At 40.7% G+C, this 23,693-nt stretch overlaps 1 protein-coding gene across 5 annotated transcripts in view; it reads left to right on the top strand.

Moving 5' to 3' along the window:
• DAB2 (DAB adaptor protein 2) overlaps positions 1-19,686 on the top strand; it is a 59,517-nt gene extending 39,831 nt beyond the window's left edge. Inside the window, exons 5-16 of one of the 5 annotated variants that reach the window (XM_060092834.1) lie at positions 648-779; positions 1,266-1,346; positions 1,780-1,806; positions 2,054-2,107; positions 2,517-2,579; positions 7,652-8,305; positions 9,278-9,437; positions 13,884-14,516; positions 15,643-15,752; positions 16,353-16,423; positions 17,978-18,013; positions 19,320-19,373. In XM_060092834.1, coding sequence (XP_059948817.1) covers positions 648-779; positions 1,266-1,346; positions 1,780-1,806; positions 2,054-2,107; positions 2,517-2,579; positions 7,652-8,305; positions 9,278-9,437; positions 13,884-14,516; positions 15,643-15,752; positions 16,353-16,418 — 1,980 coding nt within the window. In that variant the 3' untranslated portion in view covers positions 16,419-16,423; positions 17,978-18,013; positions 19,320-19,373. Of the gene's footprint in view, positions 1-647; positions 780-1,265; positions 1,347-1,779; positions 1,807-2,053; positions 2,108-2,516; positions 2,580-7,651; positions 8,306-9,277; positions 9,438-13,883; positions 14,517-15,642; positions 15,753-16,352; positions 16,424-17,977 lie in introns of all 5 variants that reach the window. The other 4 variants (XM_060092832.1, XM_060092835.1, XM_060092833.1 and 1 more) reach the window with 4 other exon arrangements.
• Positions 19,687-23,693: the final 4,007 nt, after the last annotated feature.

Here is a 23,693-nt window from a genome sequence, read left to right as displayed (position 1 = left end):
GGGAAAGCACTGCTAAACCAATAAGCCCTGCCACATGAAACTCCTGTATAATGACGTGGACATCTGTGTGATGTTGACAAATACTTGATGACAGAATTTGGTGACTTCCAGAATGTATTGGGGGTAATTGTCCCAATAATACTTAGGAGGGTTCTCTGGCCAGTCTGAGCCAGTCAAAGGATCCTTGTGAACACTCCTCTAGCTTAGTTATGCTATTCACTTGAGTTTGTTAAGTTGAGAAAGTAGACCTCCTTGGAATGTTTTAGAGGTTATATGTTCCATCTTCACTTTAGAAATTCTTGGTCTCCTAATCTTCAGTCCTTCCTTGCAACGTGGCATCATGTCTTTGGGATAGAGAGAATCAAGTATAGATATTTTAAGAAAGATCATTCTTTCTATTTCTGTTTTCTATTCTTTGTTAGGTTAGGTTAGGTTTGTTAGGTTTTTTGTTTTATTTTGTTTTCCCCTTTGAGCCCTTCCTAGCAACGATAAATATAGCAGTAGCCTTCAACCAGGAGTGAAAAAATCTTCAAATGTTTTAACCTTTTCATATATGCCTTGGTATCTGATGCTTAGTTGTGCTCCAGTAGAATCTACAAATAGATTCTAGTTTTCTCAATACACCATTTTTGATGTTTCTTTTTTAGGTAATAGAGCATGAACATCCAGTAAATAAGATTTCTTTCATTGCCCGTGATGTGACAGACAACCGAGCATTTGGTTACGTGTGTGGAGGAGAAGGCCAACACCAGTTTTTTGCCATAAAAACAGGGCAACAGGTAAGCTCTAAGCCTTGAAGTATACCTGGAGGGGGACTTGAACATAAGAGTGTGTCTCTCTCAACTAGAGAGCTTGCTGGAAACAGTTGGATGTAGGAGGACTAAACAGTACTTCAGAGGATGACTATCTTTAATTGGTCTAAGGAATCTTCTTTAAATGTCATTGATACCCATGTAGTGTGTGGCGTAAGCATTGTTAGAATGGACTTTCTCATAAGATCATTGCTGATTTTAGAACGATAGTCAATTATTCCCAGAAATCTTGAAAGGACTTGGAAAATTATCATTGTTCTTCTTGTTTTATCTAAGTATTTTATGGATCTGAGGGTTGGGATGGGAGTGGTGGTGATCTTCCACAAACCAGGGGAGGGTAGGAAGGAGCTTTAAGAGAAAGGGAGAAAACATTACTAATCAGAACTGATGGGGGACAAAGGGAAGAAAGTAGTAAGATTAAAATACTGATAAAGATGCTTTCTCTTGCTTCAGGCTGAGCCACTAGTTGTTGATCTTAAAGACCTTTTCCAAGTTATCTATAATGTAAAGAAAAAGGAAGAAGAAAAGAAAAAGGCAAGTACTATCTAACATAGGCTCTGTTAGACTTAAGACAACATTCAAGACCATGTCTGAACATTATGTGAACACATGGCCTGCCTGGAGTGTTGGCGTTTATGTGGCTCTTCAAAGTATAGAAAGTGATATATTTTTTGTTCTTCCCAATAGGGCAATGTTTGGATCTTATAGTTAGGCCCTTCTGATTTCTAGTGCCTGACTCTTGTATTTTCTCCCTATAAACTTCACATTGATTCCAGGACTACCAAGTCCAATAACTCTATTCAAATCCAATATTGATATGAAAAGGGGAGGAGAATGTAGGGCAGAAATAATATGCAAGACTCTCTCTTGCTTTCTCTTTGTGAACCCATAGGTATATTTATTCCTTTATTTAATTCTCTTTAACTATAATTTACTAAGATCACTGAATTTGTGTCTTTCTTTTCAGATGGAAGAAGCCAACAAAGCAGTAGAGGTAAAACAGCATCTTTACTTCTCATGAACTGCACGTGTGATGTGTATAAGCCCTTGTTTGCCACCTGCCCAAGCAGGCTTCCCTCTTAGTTTTATTACTATGTGTTCATAACCCCTCTGGTCATAGAAGATGCACAGTTGAATGATTAGTACCAAAATCTTAACTTCTTAGCAAGCCAATACACTAGGAATTAAACTGTGTAGGGAAAACTCACCAACTAAACCTTTAATATTTGCCATCTTTTCAGAATGGGAGTGAGGCCCTAATGAATCTTGATGACCAAGCTTGCAAACTGAAATTGGTATGTATGTGATTTTTTATGATTCTTACTTACCTGAACACGGGATTTACTTCCTAAAGATGTTGCTAATACCAAATCTGTATTGAATCTGTATGAAAATCCAATTGCGACAACTCTTTCCCTAACTGTTAGTATAACATTTATGTCAATATACAAAGTGATCTTTTTAGTAAACACTTCTGAATCTAATCCAAATACTTTTTAAAAAGTGTACATCAGATGGATTTGTTTGGGGACTTGTCTACACTTCCTTACCTAAATAACCTAATATCAAATCTGTATTAGTTAAGTGAAAATCCCATTGTGACAACTATTTTCCTAAACTTTAGTTTAGGAAACAATTACAACAATATACAAAATCATCTTTTTTAATAGACACATTTGAATCTAATCAAAATACTTTTTTAAGGGTGTTGACCAGATGGATTTGTTTGGGGACATGTCTACACCTCCTGACCTAAGTAGTCCAACAGTAAGTGTCTGTTTTTAAATTTGCAATGTAATGGAAATGACATCTATAACTCAAACTGGCAATTAACCAGAAATCTTGAGCATCTTATTGAAACTTGGAAGGTGACTGCTGATTTTTCTGCATAAAGTGTAAATGGCTACTAGAACAAATTTGCATCTTCAGTCACCACAGGAGCCTATCAGCACTACTTCAGATACATTAATATTGCTTAGAAGTTAAATCTGAGCAATAGGTCAGGCAATGTAGTCCATCTTGGTATTACTTAGGATCAGAAGGAGGAGCTGAATATTAATCCCTGGTGTAAGCCTACTTGGAGGAAACATGTTTGTTAGATGACTAATTGTATAGACTCCTGGCCTCTTCTTCATTTTTTTTTTCTTTCTATTCTTTCTGTTGTGATTTAGCAGCATAAGCTTGGTGTAAAATAAGACTTAAAACAAGAGGCTCAGTTATATTTAACCAAAGCTTGTCTTTGTTAAAAAAGTTGCTCATTCTTTACAGGATATTATAGTGTATCAAGTCTTATTATTGATTGAACTGTAACAACTCTGTGAGAATGGAGCAGTATTTTTCTTTTTTTTAAATGTTGAGCCTTCTTTTAATTTATTTATTTTTATTTTTGGCTGTGTTGGGTCTTTGATTCTGTGCAAGGGCTTTCTCCAGTTGTGGCAAGCGGGGGCCACTCTTCAGTGTGGTGTGCGGGCCTCTCACTGCCGTGATCTCTCCTGTTGCAGAGCACAGGCTCCAGACGCGCAGGCTCAGCAGTTGTGGCTCATGGGCCCAGTTGCTCCATGGCATGTGGGATCTTCCCAGACCAGGGCTCGAACCCATGTGCCCTGAATTAGCAGGCAGACCCTCAACCACTGCACCACCAGGGAAGCTCCAGTATTTTTCTTTACAAATAAGGAAATGGCGATTCAAAAAAAACTCTCATTTACCCAAGCAGAGGTCCAGTTTCAAGGCTTAAGCCTAAGTCTCAGACCTTCCAAAACAGTCCTCAAGTGAAATTACTTGTAATTTTGAATGACTTCTTACAACTTATTTTATTTATTTAACAGTTTCTTGAGTACCTGCTGTTTGCAGGGCACAATGTCAATGACATCATGGAGTTTACTGTCTAGCAGGGAGACCAACACTAAAACTAATCACAAAGCCTAACAGTTGATGTTACTTACAAGGTATTTATCCAGTTTAGAGGTTCAGATAATGCCTCTGAGCAAGTGAGTTTCTGGACTTGAACAAAAAAGATGAGAAGGCAATAACTAGACAAAAAGGGTATCAGTCTAGAACGTTGGGGAGAATGTTTATCTAGGGGTCTCTTATATCAGGGAATTATCAAGCAAGCCTCTGTGACCAAGAGGGTCATAGGAATTAAAGCAGCAGCAGATTGAGGACTAAAAGTCTCACTTGCTGGAGTACTGCAGAGAATGGCATGCCTATGCAATTTCACACAAATGCCCAGGCCCAGTAAGACGGGGAGGAGCAGGGGCTGCAGACCCTCTTCTCTACCCCTCCTTTTATGAGAATCACAATGTATAATATAGCGTTTAGAGATCCTAAAAAGCCTGCATTAGAGAAGCCCATTTAATGTTCTTTCAAGTAGTGAGTCCTAACTCATTTGTCTGTAAAACTTTTTGTAAAACTTTGTTTGTCTGTAAAACATAAAATGTTTTTCATAACATTTGTTATCATTGTAAGGATAAACTTTTTGAAATACCAGATTAGATAATCCTGAAAGGTCCATCGTAGATCTGAGGTTTTTTGATTCCTAGGCAACTTTGCCCCTCCTCCGTGAGTAGCTCCCTTCCCAAAGTAAATTGACATCTGAATGAACTTCATTCCAAGTATTACTGACATTGAAACCAGTAGTATATTGAAAGAGATCAAAACACTCAAGCTATGATGTAGAATTCCAGTGGGATAGGCAAGGAGGCACTGACTGTTTAATCTGCTTCTGTAGACTTCTAGAAAGTTCTAAAAAAGGAAATGAAGAACAACACGAGTAATCTTGAGTCTCATTCTTATGAGACCTTACGCATTCTAAGAATTTTTGGCTTGTTGAAATAAAATGCAAGTTGTAGTTAAACTAACAATAAATTAAAATGATAAATACCATCAAAGTGATGGTATCTGATACGTAAAAGAATGCTAATGGCGCTAATTATGTGCTAGTTAGACTTTGCTAGTGTGTTCTTACATACTGACTCCATATTCATAGGTCACGAAATAGATTTATCTCTACTTGATAAAACCAGCATGTTAAAAAATTTTGAAATCTCACATCAGTTGCTCTGGAAGAGATGAAGAAAGGCAGAAATCTAAATTACCTAGACCTTATTAGTGGTTCCCTAACCCAGCTACCCTTCCCCCAACATTTATACAAAATAGTTTTCTGCATTTCAAGTAAAGCTCATGTTGCAAACTAAGTAGCATACCCTAGAATGTAATTTTTATCACCAAACCACTTGAACAATATTCTTCCATGCTGTATCTCAAAAAAAAAAAAAAAAAAGGAAAAGAAAAAAAGACCAAAAAGACATGATCTCCAACTTTAAAAACTTGACCATTTGAAAGCACGGTTATTATGAAAAGAACATAAAGTGTGGTTTCCCCATCAGATCTGGTATGGCGATGGGAATCAGGGCACAAAGCACAGTGTCATATATACGTAAGATGCCATGGGTGGGCACAGGTGAAGTTGAAATAGAAGGATCAATGGGAAAAAGCTTTGTAAAGAATCTGAACTTGTGTTGGGTCGTTGAAGTATGTAGGAAAATAGAGTAGTAGTTAGGCTAAAAGTAAACGAGGTCTCCTGGTGGGTCATTTTGAAAGTCTGGCTAATGGAGATTATTTTAATTCTGGGTAGTAGCAGGAAGTCACTGAAGGCTTTGAGTAGGGAGGTCCAGGATTTGGTAGGCTGGAATGGTTAGGCAAGATGAGCTACCTGGAGAAGAGGTAGTCTAGAACTTAGTATTTTAAACCTTGTCTGTGCAGACACCTTCTTGGTTGCCTGCTTGACCCTCTTACTGGAGCCCCTTAACAGCAGGGACTATATTTCATGTTCAGTTCTTGTCTCTCAGGTGCTTACGTGACGGCCAAGTGGATGCAGTGTTTACAGTACAACAGAGAATTAAAGAAATGCTGACCAAGGGGGTGGACGAGAAGTCTTCCATCTTTCAGTTGTAGTCTATGAATCAGACTCTTAATCTTGGATTAACAACAACCTCAACCTGAGGAGAGCCTTATACATTTTACTTATAGGGTGACTATTCAGAAGTCTAACATTGTGGCTCCTGTTTGGTGTCCTAAGGACTTCTTCTGAAGTAAATGAAGGAGAACTCTACCAGCTGTGAACACCCAACTGTTCTAACCCAGAGGTGGCTCATAATAAATGAATAAATATTACAATCACAAGCTGTCGTAATACATTTTGTCCTACCTTTTGATTGTTAAAGACCCCTAGATTAAGAAGCCTTCCAATCAATTTCTTTGATTTTTTTAAAGTTTTTTGTTTTGTTTTGTTTTTGTTTTTTAATTACAAGCTCTCTCTTCTGATAAGTTCTTCTGGTTATAAAGAGAAAAGCTGGCTTTTAAAAATTGTGCCTTTATACCTAACAGTGAAGGAAGCCAAAATATAGAATACCAATTAGGTCTGATTTAGGACCTAAACTTTTAAAAATTTTGTTCTTTTCTCTTAAAGCTGAGGAGACCTGTTCAGTCTCCCTTTTTATTTACTAGTTTGAGAATTTTATATTCCCTTGAGATCATCTTGATCATTGTCCCAATGACCAAAATATTGAATAATCTGCCCAGGATAATGCTAGAAAACTAACTTCCATTTCAGCTTGACAGTTTTTATTGTTTATATTCTTCTGTGGCTAGTGTAGCTAAGTATTTAATTGATCAAAGTCAATCAGAAGGAAGGTCTGTCAGTATGATAGCTATATCCCAGGGTGAATCCTAATTAGTTGTGTCATTGCCCTGAATAAAGACATGTCAGATTCATCAAATTTGCTGCTTTTATGCTGAGAAGAATGTCATATCTGACAGTTGAGAATCCAAATTAACATAACTGAAATATATAGGGAAGGAATAGAATTTGTAGAGTTATTCATTTAGTATGTCTTTCAAATTAACTCTTAAACCCATATCTCCACCTTATACATAAATTAAAAATTAGATTATACATAAATCAAAGGTGACTTAAACATTAGTTGAATTTATCCACTAAGTAGAGGAGACTCCTGTCATGACACAGGCAACACTAAACTATATTATGAAAAAAGGTACAACTATGAGAGGTTAATGTGATATATTATGTTAGATTATATCAGTAATTTGAGTATCATGTTCTTAGAAGGACATAGACAAAAGAGTACGTCCAGAGGAGAGACTAGGATGATGAGAATGAGAGATCCAACTTGGCTATACCTTCAAAAAGATCCTTAAGTATTTAAAGAGGCATACCTGGCAGGCCGTGATGTGAGGGGGAAATCTTCTTTGCCCCCCTAGAGGAAAGACCAATTGTAGGGAAATGTATTTGACCTTAAACTTTATTATAACTAGAATTATAAGATATGACTATATTAGGCAATGAATTCACTCATCTAGAGAGGTGATATTAGGCGACTCTGGGGGTACAATAGGAGTATACATCATGTAGGAAGAGGGGCTAGGCCATTTCCTTCAAGCTCAATATACTTAGATAGTCACTTAGAGTGACTCGAAATCAATTCCCTTTAAGACTGTCAAAGGCATGAATTGAAACAATGATGATTATGAACTCAGCCAGTCTGAAAGGGTGAGGGGAGACATGTGAAGCAAACAACAGTAAGATTTCACTGAATGAAGGGCCAATGAAGTTGAGACTTAAAAGGGCCTGGGAAGGGCAGGGAGGACCTATTCTACAACTAGTAAATGCACTCAGGGACGCGATGGGAGGAGGTAATGGTCAACCAGTAAGACTGAAATCTAATGGAAATTTTGATAATCCTAGTCATCTTATGTAGCTTTCTCATTTGAAGTCACAACATGGACTAACACTTTTTTTTTTTTCTTTCCAAATGCGATAGGAAAGCAAAGATATCCTGTTAGTGGATCTAAACTCTGAAATCGACACCAATCAGAATTCTTTACGAGAAAATCTATTCTTAACAAATGGCATCACCTCCTGCTCTCTTCCTCGACCAAAGCCTCAGGCATCTTTCTTGCCTGAAAATGCCTTTTCTGCCAATCTCAACTTCTTTCCCACCCCTAATCCTGATCCTTTCAGTGACGATCCTTTTGCACAGCCAGACCAATCGACACCCTCTTCGTCTGATTCTCTCAAATCTCCAGATCAGAAGAAAGAGAATTTGAGTAGCTCGTCTACCCCTCTGAGTAATGGGCCCCTGAATGGGGATGTTGATTACTTTGGTCAGCAATTTGACCAAATCTCTAACCGGACTGGCAAACAGGAAGCTCAGGCAGGCCTGTGGCCCTTATCAAGTACGCAAACACAGCCAGCAATGAGAACTCACAATGGGGTATCTGAAAGAGAACAGAACGGCTTCCATATCAAATCCTCCCCAAACCCTTTTGTGGGAAGCCCTCCCAAAGGACTGCCTGTACCGAATGGCGTAAAGCAGGACTTGGAAAGCTCTGTCCAGTCCTCACCACATGACTCCATAGCCATTATCCCACCTCCACAAAGTACCAAACCGGGAAGAGGCAGACGGACTGCTAAGGTGAATTGTCTTCACATATCCATTGGCAGAATGCATGTTCGGTACCAAAGGGTGGTGTGATGCAAGCTCTCTTTCCTGCTGCTAGTGTAGTTTCCTGTGTGGCTGTAAAATAGAAGGTGGGATAAGGCACATTGTTCTCCAGGAATACTTTCCTCTAATTGTCACCCTTTTTAAGCTTCTCACTCGGCAGTGTTTATCACACCCTGCTTTCCGTTTGCATGTCGTCACATATTATTAACTAAACACAAGTTTTTCCGTTTTTAATGCTGCTATGCTTCTGTACCTCCGGTAAGTTTGATCATCATGTTCTGGGAGGGGAGGGGAAGGGTTCCTGTGATTCCCTTTGTACCTTCCCCGTACTAACACACGCCTCCACACACCCCCCATAGGGCATTCATGTCCAAGGTGGTGGTCTAAAATTCTCGAGTTTGTCTCCTCTGATTAATGACTGAACAATCCACTGTCTTAAAAGAAACTTATATATTTACTATTGCCACTTCCTTCAAAAGCAATTTAAAATGTGGTTTATATAAGTTTCATTTTAAAAACCTCATTGGAATATGCTGGCCTAATGATTAAACTACTGTATCATCTTTATGCAGAATGATTTAAATCCAGAAGAAGGATCCAAATATTTAGGCTACTTGCTTATAGTTGCCTTTTCTCTCCCAGCTTCAAGCTTTTAGCTGATAAGGAGACTAGACAGATACAAACGTGTAAAATGAGCAAAGTAGATTTCACTTTGAAGGTCCTCCATTCCATCAGTCACCAAGACCCAATATTCTGTCCATTGCCAGGATCTGTGTCTTTTTTTTTTTTCTGTCTTTTTGAGTTTGTTAGAATAATTTATCAGTAATGGGAAAAAGTTTCTCTTTTTGTGTTCCCAAATTCGAGGTACAGAGTAGGAAACAGAATAGAGCTGGATTTCACTGTTCCTGAGTAACTGCTCTGTGTCCCTCTCTGCCCTGTCAGTCTCCAGCAAAAGACTTACTTGCATCAGACATCTTTACTCCTCTCATCTCAGAGCCTCCAGGCCAGACATCTCCGGGACAACCTGCAACCCTACAGACCAACCCCCTGGACCTCTTCAAAACAAGTGCTGCTGCTCCAGTAGGGCCCCTTGGGGGTCTAGGTAGGTGTTTAGAGATGGAGTTAGGTTTGGCTCTGTTACTTTCACTCCTAAGATGGTAATTCATAGGAGGGTGCACTTCATATCCATAGGGGTTCCTGGGGCATAAGATTTGAGCATCCTAGGGAGCCTTTCTCCCACTTTTACTCCTGTACAACCCACCTCTATTAGGTACTCTTGACTTGTAACTGGAATTTGACTCCTTGAATTGGCATGTGAGAAGAAATCCATTTTTAGTATTGCACTTAGCTGAACCAACTGGTCATGGCTTACTGAAGACAATTGGAAGGGATTCTGAAGCCCAGACCAGCTTCATTGGAGAAACAGGGTTGAGATGAGAGAGCCTTGTCTATCATCTCTATTTGAAAAAATAGCAACATGCACGTCTTCCATGCAATTTGCCGTTACTGAATTGAAGCCCTATCCCCTATTTAACCTCTTGGTTAAAGGAAGGGATATACACCCCAAGAGGGCTATAAGTTAAATCTGAAGCAAGTGTGAGTGATTGAATGAAAGTGCCAGGTTCTGAGCCCAGCTCTGTTTTCTAGGCATATGGTGGGTGTGAGACAGGCATATATCCTGATTAGTCTCTGAATAGTTAAGCCTTAGCAGCTCCTTGCTGGTATTTTGTCTAGTTGGGTGCCTTAGTAGGGTTAGTAAGTCCACAGTATAGAAGTCTGAAGTTGAAAAGAACACAGAAATAAGGGAAGAGATGGAATTTTATCAGATACCTGAGAGGTGATGCTGCTGTCATTCAAAAATGTTTCACCAGCTCTGCAAGCCACTGAGCCACTCTGTGGTAGGACGTTGGGGAAGGCCACTCGGCCGAGGGCTGGCCTTGCTACTCTTTGGCTGAAGCCTCCAGTTCTTTCCTGCCTCCATGGAACAGTCTTCAGAAACCCCACAATGGTCTTTGCTCTCCTGCTGGGGCTTCTCTTTGTTTTTCTACTTCTTAGCTCCTCTACAAGCTCCAAATAGACTCTGTCTTGGGAAGGATCTGAGGGGGGCTATAGGTGAAGAGAGACTCTCCCCTATTTTGTAAAATTTGACCAGGGATCTTGGTTTTCTCTGCCTCCTGCTGAGTCAATCATCAGGACTCTTTTTTTTCCTGCTGTTTTCCGGCAAAGGAAAATATTTTGGTTCTGTCATCTTAAATGTGTTCCATCATATCTGGAGTGTGGTAGCAACAGGAGGGTTGTTTCCCACCTGCTGAGTGGCTGAAACCCCTGCAGGTGTGAGAAGCCCACTTGTTCCAGGTCCCTGCTTGGCATATTACACCATCAGGAGACTCTCCCCAAGCACTTCATATCTCTTGGGGTCTTCCCCTTTCTGCATCCCTTTCTCCTCCACCCTCAAGTGGAGCTGGTTGGTGTTTTCCCTGCAGAAGGATAGAGAGCCTGTATGCAGTGCCTGCGACTAGGTCACATCACAGAGCTTTGTAGTTTCATATCAATGCCCTGAAGAATTTTTACAGCCCATATTTAACGAGTCAGCCTGAAAATACAGCTGGACCCTATAACTGTTAATTTATTCAGACGAAGTGAAGCTTTTTGGCTAGGTGCCCCTGTTGAGGCCTTGGGGTATACAACTGCAGAATACTGATGATTCTTCCCAGTTTGGACATGGGACTCAAACTGAGCCCTACAGTATAGCCCCTGTCCACTAGCAGGGATCCTCAGCCAAGCCATGGAAGGTTGTAGGTCTGGCTTCCGCTGGACCCAGCTGGGGGACCGTTTTCTCTGGAGAACTGGGGGTGGGGAAAGGGCATTGTAGAAAGCTGAGCCTTTGGCTTTGACTAGCTGCCCTGAGCTTTAATCTAGCATCTAAAGGTTAATAAAACTAACTTTTTATACCCACACTTTCTTTTTCCTTACTTTTCTCCAGCAGGGCCTTAAATATCTTGGAAACGTGATGCATGGGATCTGGTAGACGGGAATGAAGGCTGGCCTAAGTATACACTGGGAAAGCCTTTAATTCCTCTCAAATGTATTTTTCTCTTTTATCACCACTCCCACTAATACCATCTAGGACTAAAGCCACACATTTTCCTAAGGGAAGGCAAGTCATCCAACATGAAATATGGTAAAATTCTATCCAATTTTTGCACATCCAATTGGTGTAAATTATTACTGAGTGACTCTGGCTTCAGTTAATAAAATTTAAGTAATTTGTTTTAAAATGCCAGCAATAACTTTGTTTAAACTCAACCCACTTCTAGAAGCCTGTATTATAGGATCTAAGAGAACTGTTCCCTTGATTGGTTGTGAAAGGAATACAGGCATACCTCATTTTATTGCACTTCATTTTATTGTACCTTGGAGATATTGAGTTTTTTACAAATTGATGGTTTGTGGCAACCTTGAGTCGAGCAAGTCCATCAGTGCCATTTTTCCAACAGCATTTGTTCACTTCGTGTCTCTATCACATTTTGGTAATTCCTGCAATATTTCAAACTTTTTTGTTATTATTATATTGCTATGGTGATCTGTGATTGATGATCTTTGACGTTACTACTGCAAAAAGATTATGACTTGCTGAAGGCTCAGGTGATGGTTAGCATTTTTTAACAATAAAGTATTTTAAAATTAAGGTATGTACATTGTTTTTTTTAGACATAATGCTACTGCACATTTACTAGACTACAGTATAGTGTAAACATAACATTTTTATGGGCTGGGAAACCAAACAATGTGTGTGACTCACTTTATTGCCATATTCCTTTTATGGTAGTGGTCTGGAACCAAACCTGCAATATCTCTGAGGTCTGCCTGTATGTATACTCTTGAGTGTACATGAAGTCTAATTTCGGTATATGTCAAATAAGTATTTGAATTAACATTGTAATAAAAAATATAGTTCTGTTCCTTGATGCCAAGGAGACAGAACAGGATGATAGGGTGCTGGATTTGGAGGTGGTATGCCTGAGTTTTAGTCTCTGTCACAGACCGTGACCCTCTCAATTGTAATAATTAATATTCTTGTGCCCAGTTTCCTCACCCCAAAACTAAGCATGTTGACTTAGTAAGATGACCCACCACTGAAACCCAGCAGTCTTCGTGAGCACACCTTGTGTTCACCGACAAATGGCTGTTGTTCCTGATGACGGTTGAGTCAAGTAACACCAAACTCCAGTCCCAAGAAAATTCAAGATACAACATCTTACTATATCAGCCCCTGAACGTTATTTTAAAAATATTTCTCACTCTGGAAACAAAAACATTCCTAACCCAAGTTTGAAGGCCTTCTCCTACTTTGGTTAGAAAACTTTCATAACGAAAGAATGCTCTGCTTCAAAGCTCAAAGCAAGTAGGTTTTGAGAGCAGAGTGTCATTTGTGAATGGGTATGAGGCTGAATTTAGGTATTCTGTTAGTGGTGACAGTTTAACTGGGTCATTAATACACTTGGGAAGAGGCCGAAGAGAAAATGTGCTACGTATTAGAACAAGATGTAGGGAATGAGCTTCTCAAGAAGAGGAGGGTACACATTGGCGAGACCTAGATTTTAGTGATTTAATGAATTACAAATCAACAATGGCAAGGGTGCAGGTGATAGAGCCATTTCCCCACAAAGAGCAGATGCCTGGATACAGGCAGTTAGTTACATTGCAAGCGTTGGTTTTTTTTGTTTGTTTTTTTTGCTTCACTTTATCTCGTCTCCCTCTCTTCCTCTTCCTCTTTTAAATACTCTGTTCTAACTTCTGGCAAAGTTTAGTGAGTGACACAGGGCAGGAAGCACTTTTATTTGAAACAGCTCTCCTAGGAAAACTAGCCTTTTCTCCATTTTTGTATATAAAAGTCTAAAACTATCTTGGCATCAACCAAATTTTATCATCCTTTTATATAGCTGTGTCCACCTTGGCAGCATTTAAGAGCAAGGAAGCTTTGAAATGGTTTCTTCGGGATGTAAACATGTTAAAGCCTAATGCACATGCCTGATAGCTAGTCTCCATAAGACCTCAGACATGAGCCAGTTGCCAAATGAAAAGGTTAAGTCAGTTTCTCAAGAGTATCGGATGGATTATATTAATTTACTTCATAACAAGCCTGGTTTCTATATGTAAATGTATTTACTCAACACATAGGTTCATGCTATTGACAGGCTCTGTTCTAGCTGTTTGAATGATATTAGTGTACATACAAGAAGGGCTCATTTTCTTTTTTATGACTAGGTACTTATGGACTGTATTATCTATCTAATGAGGAAAGTGAAAAAGGTGTGGAAGAAAGAAAGGGCTTCGAAATGCAACCAGCATTTAAATGCTCGCTACAGCTAATTCATCTTTAGAGTGAAATAATCTAATAAAAGCCATGTCAGCCTCAAGGCTTAATAAAGGTTTGGCATGTAGATGCTCTCTAAAAATGCTCTCCAGAGAGTTGACTCTCTGAAACTCAAGAATCCTCTTCAGGCTAGTTTCCTGATAAGTCCTTTATCCCATTTCCCTCCTTCAGGTGGTGTGCCAGTTATATCTGCTCAGACAGGACCATGGAACCCAGCACCCTTAGTCTTCAGTCAATCCACTACAATGGTCCCGGGCACTATGATGGCTGGTCAGCCTTCAGGATTCAGTCAGCCAATCGTCTTTACCACAAGCCCAGCTGTTCCAGGTTGGAACCAGCCTTCATCCTTTGCAGCCTCAGCTTCACCTCCAGCCCCTGTAGTCTGGGGCCCATCAACATCCGTGACACCCAATACTTGGTCATCAACCAGCCCGCTGGGGAATCCTTTTCAGAACAATGTTTTTCCAGCTCCTACTCTGTCAGCCCAACCCCCTTCTATGCTCTCCTCTCTCCTGGTCACTCCTCCTCAGCCACCTCCCAGAACTGGCCCTCCGAAGGACGTCTCCAGCGATGCCTTCGTTGCCTTGGACCCACTTGGGGACAAAGAAGTCAAGGAAGTGAAAGAAATGTTTAAGGACTTCCAACTGCGGCAGCCACCTACTGTGCCAGCAAGGAAAGGAGAACAGAATTCCTCTGGGACTTCAAGTGCCTTCTCCAACTATTTCAACAACAAAGTTGGCATTCCTCAGGAGAATGCAGACCATGATGACTTTGACGCTAATCAACTGTTGAGAAAGATCAATGGTAAGCTACCTACTTCTCTGTCAACTGTACCAACAAGTATTTCACTGTCATATGGGCTCACAGAGTCCCTCAGAAGAACCCTCTCCTGACCCACCAATAGCTTTACTCTTGCTTTTTTTGACTAGCAGGGGTTATGGAGACAACTTGACCATTTACCTTATGGAGTTAACTGTTTACCTTAGTTAGCTGTTTCTAAGGGCTGGCCCAATGCTGCCCTCTTGTGACAATTCTTAAAAGGGCTGCCAGGAGCTATTGAAATTCAATGGGTCATGGCACCTGGAGGCTGTATGTGTGATAAGGACTCATTTTTTCATGAGTAGGTATGTATGGACTGTACTACCCATCTAATGAGGAAAGTTAAAAAGGTGTGGTAGAACGAAAGCGCTTCAAAATGCAGCCAGTATTTGAATGCTTGCTGTACTGTATTAGTGATTTAATCTTTCGGAACTTTTACTTCTGTGTTGGCCTCAAGGCTTGGTGAAGGTTTGCTATGTAGGTGCTTTTTTTTTTTTTTTTTTTTTTTTTTGCTGTATGCAGGGCCTCTCAGTGTTGTGGCCTCTCCCGTTGTGGAGCACAGGCTCTGGACACGCAGGCTCAGCGGCCATGGCTCATGGGCCCAGCTGCTCCGCGGCATGTGGGATCTTCCCGGACCGGGGCACAAACCCGTGTCCCCTGCATTGGCAGGCGGACTCTCAACCACTGCGCCACCAGGGAAGCCCCATGTAGGTGCTTTTAAGTGAGGGAATTCTGAATCTCTTCCACTTCAAGCGAATATGCATGGCTCCCTCTTCCAAGAAGGGATGAATTTGCCTGTAATAATCACTGGGAGTCCTGGTATTTGGGGGTGATTTTTGTTCCATTGATGTCAATTTCAAAAGTATGGAACTTAGGGCTTCCCTGGTGGCGCAGTGGTTGAGAGTCCACCTGCCGATGCAGGGGACACGGGTTCGTGCCCTGGTCCGGGAAGATCCCGCATGCCGCGGAGTGGCTGGGCCCATGAGCCATGGCCGCTGAGCCTGTGCGTCCGGAGCAAGTATGGAACTTAATTTCTAAGATAAGCCTGACTGGAGAACTTGTGCATGTATTTGGGGAAAGCTTGTCTACTGACTACTTTTTCACCTTCTAGAACTACCAAAGCCAGCTCCCAGACAAGGTGCCCTGCCAGTTTCCAAATCTGCTGACAATGCATTTGAGAACCCCTTCTCTAAAGATTCTTTCCATTCATCACCAGCTTCTGTAAGTATCAACTATTAGAAGATGATGCTCCAAAGTACACGTCACATAGAGTTACCGCCTCCTGAATTAACCTTGCTTGTATCTTTGACGGTAAAGGACATTTGAATAAGATTTATCATTGAGGACCATCGCAGTGTAAACCTCAACTCAAACTGGGGAAAGATTATTTTTGCAAGAACTACTCTCCCGAACTTGAGAAACAAATATATAGAAAAGTCCTTTTTACCTCACTTAACCTAGCTCGGGAAAGCACTTTGAAAGAAAATTGAGCCAAAATACTATCTTTAAATTTTTTTCAAAGATTTAAGTTCCTAATTTCCCACCCATAATTACTTAGCTCATAAAAATAATATTTTGCATTGGGAGGCAAACATAATTCTGAAACTTGGTTTTGATATAAATAATACACACACACACACACACACACACACACACACATCAATCACAAGCAGGCAAACACAAATCATCATAGACCCATACAATATCTGATTAGTCTGTGACCTAAGTGATTTTTTCTAAAGGGATCTGAGAAGTCTTAATTATAGCTGTTTTCTTACAATTGTAATTATAGTTATTGACTAGATGGTTTTATCTCCATAGATGGCTTCTCCTCAATCCACATCTTCTGATGTATATAGGGATCCATTTGGAAATCCTTTTGCCTAACTTCTGTAAGTAGAAGATCCTACTAAGCTTAGGTTTGGTGAAAAAGGGTGGCATGGGGGTAAGGGTGACATTTTAATTTTAGATTCGGAAAGAAGTTAAATCTCTGTAATGGAGAAGTAAAAGATATGGAACACTATACTTAACTAATTTAGTAATGAATAGGCTGGCCATTTAGGAATAGAGTTCTCATACATATAGAAAACAGTACTGTACTCCTATGGATATGGATTTCTGTCATCCTGTGTTTTTGATATTTCACTTCTGGATGGAAGTAAAACTCAATATAACACATAGCCTTCTAGATTTTTGACCTTCATATTGAAGTGATTGCAAAGCTTCCTAGTAATTACTCAGTTTTCTATAGAAGCTTCAAAATCTGGGACCTTCTGAAGCCACCAAACAGGTCAGCCAAACAGATCATGATCACAACACTTCTGCCTCCCAAATCAATAGGTATTTCTTTGTGAGGGGCCTCAAATTAGTCTGAACTAGTCTGGCGATGTTAAATCCCAAAGTGGTGACAGCTGCCGGTACCTCCTTCAAAAGTAGTATGAGCTTACATGAGTCTGCTGGTGGGTTTTATCCTTGGTGAGTTATTGTGTGTAACCACCTTAGACTGAGACCCTGGAAGGGGAAAGGGGGAGGGGTGTTTTTCTTTCTCAACAGCGAGTGGAAGCGACTCCAATCTCAAAAGGTTGAAGTTAGTGGAGGAGAGGGGACTTCTCTGCATTTTGAAAGGGGTGAACAACAGGAAGAATGAAAAGAACCCAAACCCGTTTTTTTTCAGTCTTGCCCCATTCAAGTGAGACTACCAAACTATGTCTTGACCCACGTAGAACTGAATTCTTTTAAATAGATAAATATCTTAAATCTGATACCAACAATAAGATTTGAGTTTATTTGCAATTTGGATTAGCCCCCCTCACTCCACTTCTGTAATTACAGTATTTCTAAAAGTGCTTTTCTGTAAAATCAGCTTCAGAGAACCGTGTGAGATTACTGAAAAGACAAATTCCTGGGCCCCAGCCCTAAGGAATCCCCCTCGGTGCTGAGGAAAAGCTTCATTTTAAGGAGCGTCCAGATGATTTCTAATGTTAATAAAGCAGCGTAATATATGGAAGATGTTGAAGGGCTAGAAGTCTTGACAGAGACTCATTATTGCTTCCTCTCCAGGGGAGGCACACACGGACAATAGAAAAGAACAAACTGCACTGGAAGTCTAGGAGGATTGTTTGTGCTAAATTGAATTGACTCGAGTTCTCTTTGGAGGCCCTTTCTTCTTTAGGTCATGAAGGAAGGATAATTTTGGTCAACCTGCTGAATATATAGATTGAGGGGTAGGGAGAACAAGTTCCATGGAAGAAAATAGCTAACATTATTGAGCACTTGTGTTAATCGCTTTATTACAGATTCTACATCGACTATTCTATCCAATCCTCTTGAATCAGTCCTAGGAGATACTATGACTGACATTTTTAAATAATGACTTAATATTTAATACCTTGATAGTCAACCCAAAATTTCTAACCATGGGTTTTTTCTTCTTCACACTTCTCTAGGAACTTGGCATGCTCACAATCCAGAGGAATAAAAAGGTTGGCCTTAGTAGTCAAGGACAAAGCTAATAAGCAGACAAGTCCTGACCTCTGCCCTTGTTCTAGCTTTGACATATTATCTGTTGCCTTATTTCTTGCTGCCTCTTCCACTTGTAGAATGCCTTCCACTTTCTGTTTAGCTAAACTGAATCTATGGATTTAAATAAATTAAGAACCTAAACTCTCTAGCTTAAATGTAAATGAAGTAGTTTCCCTCCTTGAACCCTTGTTTATTGTGTCCCTAGAACCTTCTAGAACACTGTGCTGTGTACCCTCTGGCTGGGCGATGCAGCCACCACAACCTCTCAGATCATACTGTTTTGAATAAATTTTAAAATCCTTACTGTTCAGAGTGTTTGGGGGTTCTGTTTCAGAGCATAAAACCTAAAGATTGTGGTAGAACAAGGCACCTTCTTAAACCTTGCTTCAGACCATCACTTACAGAGCATTTTTAAAGTAAAATGGAAGCAAGTTCAGCTTCTCTCTGGGGACTTTGAACACACCTAAGAACGTTTTTAAAGATATAACCTCTTTCTGAACATTATTCTTCTCTCAAGGGCAAGATTGTCCTTTCTCCAATCTCTTGCTAGCTATTGCAAATGAGGGAAAATCATTTTTCATCTCTCCTCTTCTTTTCCCTCTGATTCTCTTTTCAGTCATTTTTACTCCTGGGTTTATATAGCATTACCTCTCTTTCACAAACAACAGAGTTTTATGGGGCAAAAAAATCTAATGATTCACAGATCTGAAGCCTCTCTGCCTTCTCAGTAATCTCTAATCCCAGTAACTAGAATTGCAAATGGGCACAACCTTTATCCTTTCTATGGAATAGGAGGCCATCCTCCTGAGCTGAAGTTCCAGAAGAGCAGCTCACGTTGAAGAAAAATTGAACTCAACTCATCAAAGAAGGACCATATTCTGAAGAGAGACACGTCACAAAGTTAAATGTGATAGTGCCAAACATATTAGGTGCTTATTTGGGGTAATGCCAGGCCTTTATCAAGTAACTGGAAAGCTTTCTTGATGCCACACAGTCTTACAGTTAGTAGGATGATAAATAGGAGAAAAAATCAGCGGTGTTATCATTAAAAATCTAATGCCTGCAATATTTTTCTCTTCATAACCTTGGAAACCTTTCCAGTTCATTTTCAGTCCTATTGTCAGCACAGTTCAAAGGGTTTGTTCTTGCCATATGAGTTTTGTTTTGTTTTGTTTTGTTTATGTTGGGTTTTTTAATGTTGTCTCTTGACCCCTAGTGCTCAGGTTCTTGTGGGTGTTAATCAACCACATACAATGTTATCTTTAGGTGGAAGAAGAGGATGACTGCTCAGGATCTAAACAAGATGGTGGCCTCCTGAACCTCTACTGATTAGCTCCAAGTAGTCTGAGCTAAAGTCCTGTGGTTTTACGTTGAATGATAATAGCTGATCACGTATGGCATCATTTTCCATCTGACTTCCCACTCAGTCATTATCAACACAGACTTGAAATAGTATTTTATATGTCCAAATACCTAAATGTGCTAACTGGAGGCAATTATTTCTAGGGAATTGAATTTTTGAAAGTGAGGAACAGCCACACAATTGTTTTGTACATACTTATTTTCTTGTGCACTTTTCTGTATGCAAAGAAAGCTATAAATTTACTCATTTCAATAAACTGGAATGGCAGAATCTCATGTGTTACCATCAGTTCATTTGACCCCTGCTTTCAGTTGATGTAGTAGAGTCAAGGTATAGCGTACACCAGGGTAAGGTCAGCAAATGTTAGTTATAATAGATTCTGGATAGTCACAAGAATGAAAAAGTGGAAATCCATGAAATAGGACCACAGGTAAATTACTGTCTCATGCCTTTCAAGCTTCTATTTTCTCTCTCAGACCTATACATAGTCCTTCCCTGGGAGTTTAATGGGAGTCCAGCGGATAAGACCTGTACCAGAACAACCTCAATTATGTCTAGTATAAAAATCATCCTTGGGCTTCCCTGGTGGTGCAGTGGTTGAGAGTCCGCCTGCTGATGCAGGGGACATGGGTTCGTGCCCCGGTCTGGGAAGATCCCACATGCCATGGAGCGGCTGGGCCCGTGAGCCATGGTCGCTGAGCCTGCACATCCAGAGCCTGTGCTCCACAACGGGAGAGGCCACAACACTGAGAGGCCTGCATACCGCAAAAAAATCATTCTTTAGTGAACTGTTGGTTCATGCCTTTTACCCTTTGCCTCTCCTTGTTCTTTAGTTAGCCATGTTTGAGTTCATCAAAACACAACTGTGTGGACTGGTCCAGACTTGTATAAGCTACTCAGAAGAGGCTTCTGAGCTTCTGAGTTAGGTGGTCAGGCCGATGCTCAAATGTCTTTAGCACTAGGACACTCTTAAACACTCTCCCTTATTAAAAAAAGTTCAAGGCTCTCATTCATTTCAAGAAGACCTAGAGCTACAGGGAAGATGACCCCAAGGCAGACCCTGCTTGAGTGTAGAAGTCTTGGTGTTAAACTTGACTCCTCTAGGGAATAAGATGAACTTGACAGAGTAGGTGTCATTGATTGGCATTTACTGTTAGGGGATGTTTGGTAGTACTGCCTTACCTTTCCCTTTAACTGAAACATTTGGTCTCTTTCTGACAAGGAGTAGAATATAGAGCATGTAAGCAGCTTCCAGTAAACCACAGATGAACTGGAGAAGGCTGCTGATAAGCACAGGTTGCACAAATTTTGTGGCTTATCCAAATGCTCTGCAGTGTATCTAACCCACTGACCTTGTGTGATATTGCCATTTGGTTTAAGCAAGATCTTGCCAGAGCTTAACCCTTGCTCGTGTGTACAAGGGATGACATTCACTTCAGTGTAGTAGGAACTACTGTTGACCAAGCCGAGGGGGGTGCTTCCTGAAGTGTCCCTGCAAAGTAGAAACAGACCTCTTTAGAGTCTCTTAGTAGCAGTGGTGTTCACACCTGTAAGCCAGGAATTCAGCTTTTAGGGTAACACTATTATCACAGAAGAGGGTTTCATTTAAGCATCACATAGATCTAAGCTAAAAGCTGAACTTTAACAGCCAGCCTGGGCCTCCACTTCTCTCACATACAGGCAATACAAAGGGAGAAGGTATTGATTTTCTCAAAATAATCTTGCATTTGGGAAGTGTTCTACCATTTACACAACATAACTTCATTCTGTTGCTACTGTAATTCTGCAAAGTGGGATCTGTTATTGTTCCAGCTCATCTGAGAATGTCATCCATGCTTTAAAATGACTACAATCTGCTTCAACTCTTTGAGTGGTTTCCAAGGTATTTGATTGTGGAACTGTGCATCTTAACTACCTTTACTATAGAAGTTGGTAAAGCTGAAAGCTTGATTTCCCAGCCTCTCTTGCATGTAGCTGTGGCCATGAGACCACATTCTGGACAATGAACCATAGCTGAGGTCTCATTCAGCTATGCAGGGAGATCTTTTCAGGCAGTGATTTCAAACTCCTCCATCAAAATGTTAACCATCATGTCTCGAGAGCCAAACAGAGTATGATTCTGTGTCTTTCCTGTTCTGACGACAGGGAGGGGAAAGAACAGAGGATATAGTTAACTCAGGAGTTTGGTTGACCCTGCAGTAAGCTGACAAGTGAGGACTCTGACCCATATTCCTGGAATAGCTTCAATACAAAGTCTCTTAGTGAAAGACAGGAGCGCCCCAACAGTCCCTGGTAAATATTTAAGCTATTATAACCGTTGGAGGAGATTGCTAAATAATAAAATGCCTAATTCTTGCTGGGAAATGCTATGTTTTAACGAACCCCCTTCTATTAAAAACAACTACATCTCATGTCCTGAGTCGATATGCCAAACATGGACACACATGGGCTGTGGCGGCAGCAGCCCTGTTAACGTGTCCTAATTACAGCAATGCTGATGGACAAGGCCCACCCAGGTGTCGTCTCACTTAATGAGGGACTGAGCCCCTTGTTCTCCCTTGCTTCTCTGAAAGTATGTGCTTAATTACTGGACCTCTACCATGTGCTGAATTCATATGAGTGACAGTCTCCAGGGAGATGACAGTGGTGGCTGCTCGTGGCAAGGAAACTGGGCTTCTGCGGGGACCAAAGATGGAGTGATCATAAAAGAAGAAGAAGAAGAAGAAAAAGAAAACAAAAAACTCCAACTATGAAGAGCTCCAGACTAAGTTTTCCTTATGATGTTAGCTATGGGGTTTTCTGTCAATTCCTTTTCATTTGCTTGACTTCAATCTCTATTATCTTACCTTAATTATAAGATAGAGAAATTACTCCTGGTCCAAAAGTTACAGGGTGGCCCGACTGGTCTGAGTCTGGGTTTTGGATGTTTCTGGGGTGTGTCTGAGGCTGCCTCCATCAGGTACCTACTTACACTGAAGGATCATCACAGAACCTTTTGTTTGGGAGCAGCTAAGAGGAGTGCTGGAACACAGGAGCTATAGCAGAGAGGGATGAAAAAGAGAAGGAAGGGTCAATAGGACATTGCCTCCCTGTCTCCCTCACTGGCCTGTGAAACTGGTAGAGAGTCTTGATGGTGGAAACAATAGGGTTGAAAGAAGGAGGAATTCTCTTCTTCTGATGAAAGAACTTGGGCAAGGCAGGCAGTTCAGGGCCCATGAGTCCACTAGTAATGAATGGACAAGAGTAATGGAAGGCTCACAGTGGCTAAAATTAGTAGGGGATTATTTTTTTCACAAAAAAAGTCTAGATTGATGGCTGCTGGTGTTGGCTCAGCAGCTCAACAAGACCCTCAAGGACACAGATGCTTAGCTTTTCACTCCAACTTTTATAGCCTTCTGTTTTTTTCTTATGTTTATTTCCTAATGGTCACAAGATGGCTGCACAGCACCAAATAGGATATTACTGTTCAAGGAGGGCAGAAGGGGAAAGGTAGTACAATCAATGTCTACTCCTCGAACCAGGCATTTTGGTTTTCCCCAAGCCTTTCCAGTGGACTTCAGCTATGGCTCGCTGGCCAGAATGTGGTCAAGTGGTCACGGCTAAGTGTAAGGGAGGCTGGGAAATCAAGCTTTTAACTTTACCAACTTCTATAGGAAGGAAGAGGCAGGGCTGGCTGTATCATTTGTGGGGCTCAGAGCAAAATAAAAACAAAAATGGAGCAAAGGGCTTCCCTGGAGGCGCAGTGGTTGAGGGTCTGCCTGCCGATGCAGGAGACACGGGTTCGTGCCCTGGTCCAGGAAGATCCCACATGCCGCAGAGCAGCTGGGCCCGTGAGCCATGGCCACTGAGCCTGCGCGTCCAGAGCCTGTGCTCCGCAACGGGAGAGGCCACAACAGTGAGAGGCCCGTGTACCGCAAAAAAAAAAAAAAAAAAAAAAAAAGGAGCAAAAATCCATTGTTCAAAAAGCAGGGGAAAAAGTACCATTAAAGGCAATAAAATATAAGCTATCTCCTTTCTTCTGAAATCTCTCTCTTAACATGATGTATTTTGTTTTCCATTTAATGTTGTTCTAAGTAAAGAAAAATTAAAATGTTAAAATATTAGCGTGAATTTTAACTCTAATCTTTAATTTATATGTGGAATCACTGAAATTACACAATTTTTGTATTTCATAACTCATATATGCACATGTATTTTCACATATTTCATTCTTCCCAGAACCGTTAGAAACACTGCACAAAGCTAACTCAACTGTTTTTAATTCACCTCTTGATACA

The sequence above is a fragment of the Mesoplodon densirostris genome, chromosome 3, assembly GCF_025265405.1.
Source record: "Mesoplodon densirostris isolate mMesDen1 chromosome 3, mMesDen1 primary haplotype, whole genome shotgun sequence".
Lineage (NCBI taxonomy): Eukaryota > Metazoa > Chordata > Mammalia > Artiodactyla > Ziphiidae > Mesoplodon > Mesoplodon densirostris.
Note: the sequence above shows the minus strand (reverse complement) of the source record. Positions and strands in the feature narration are given on the sequence as shown.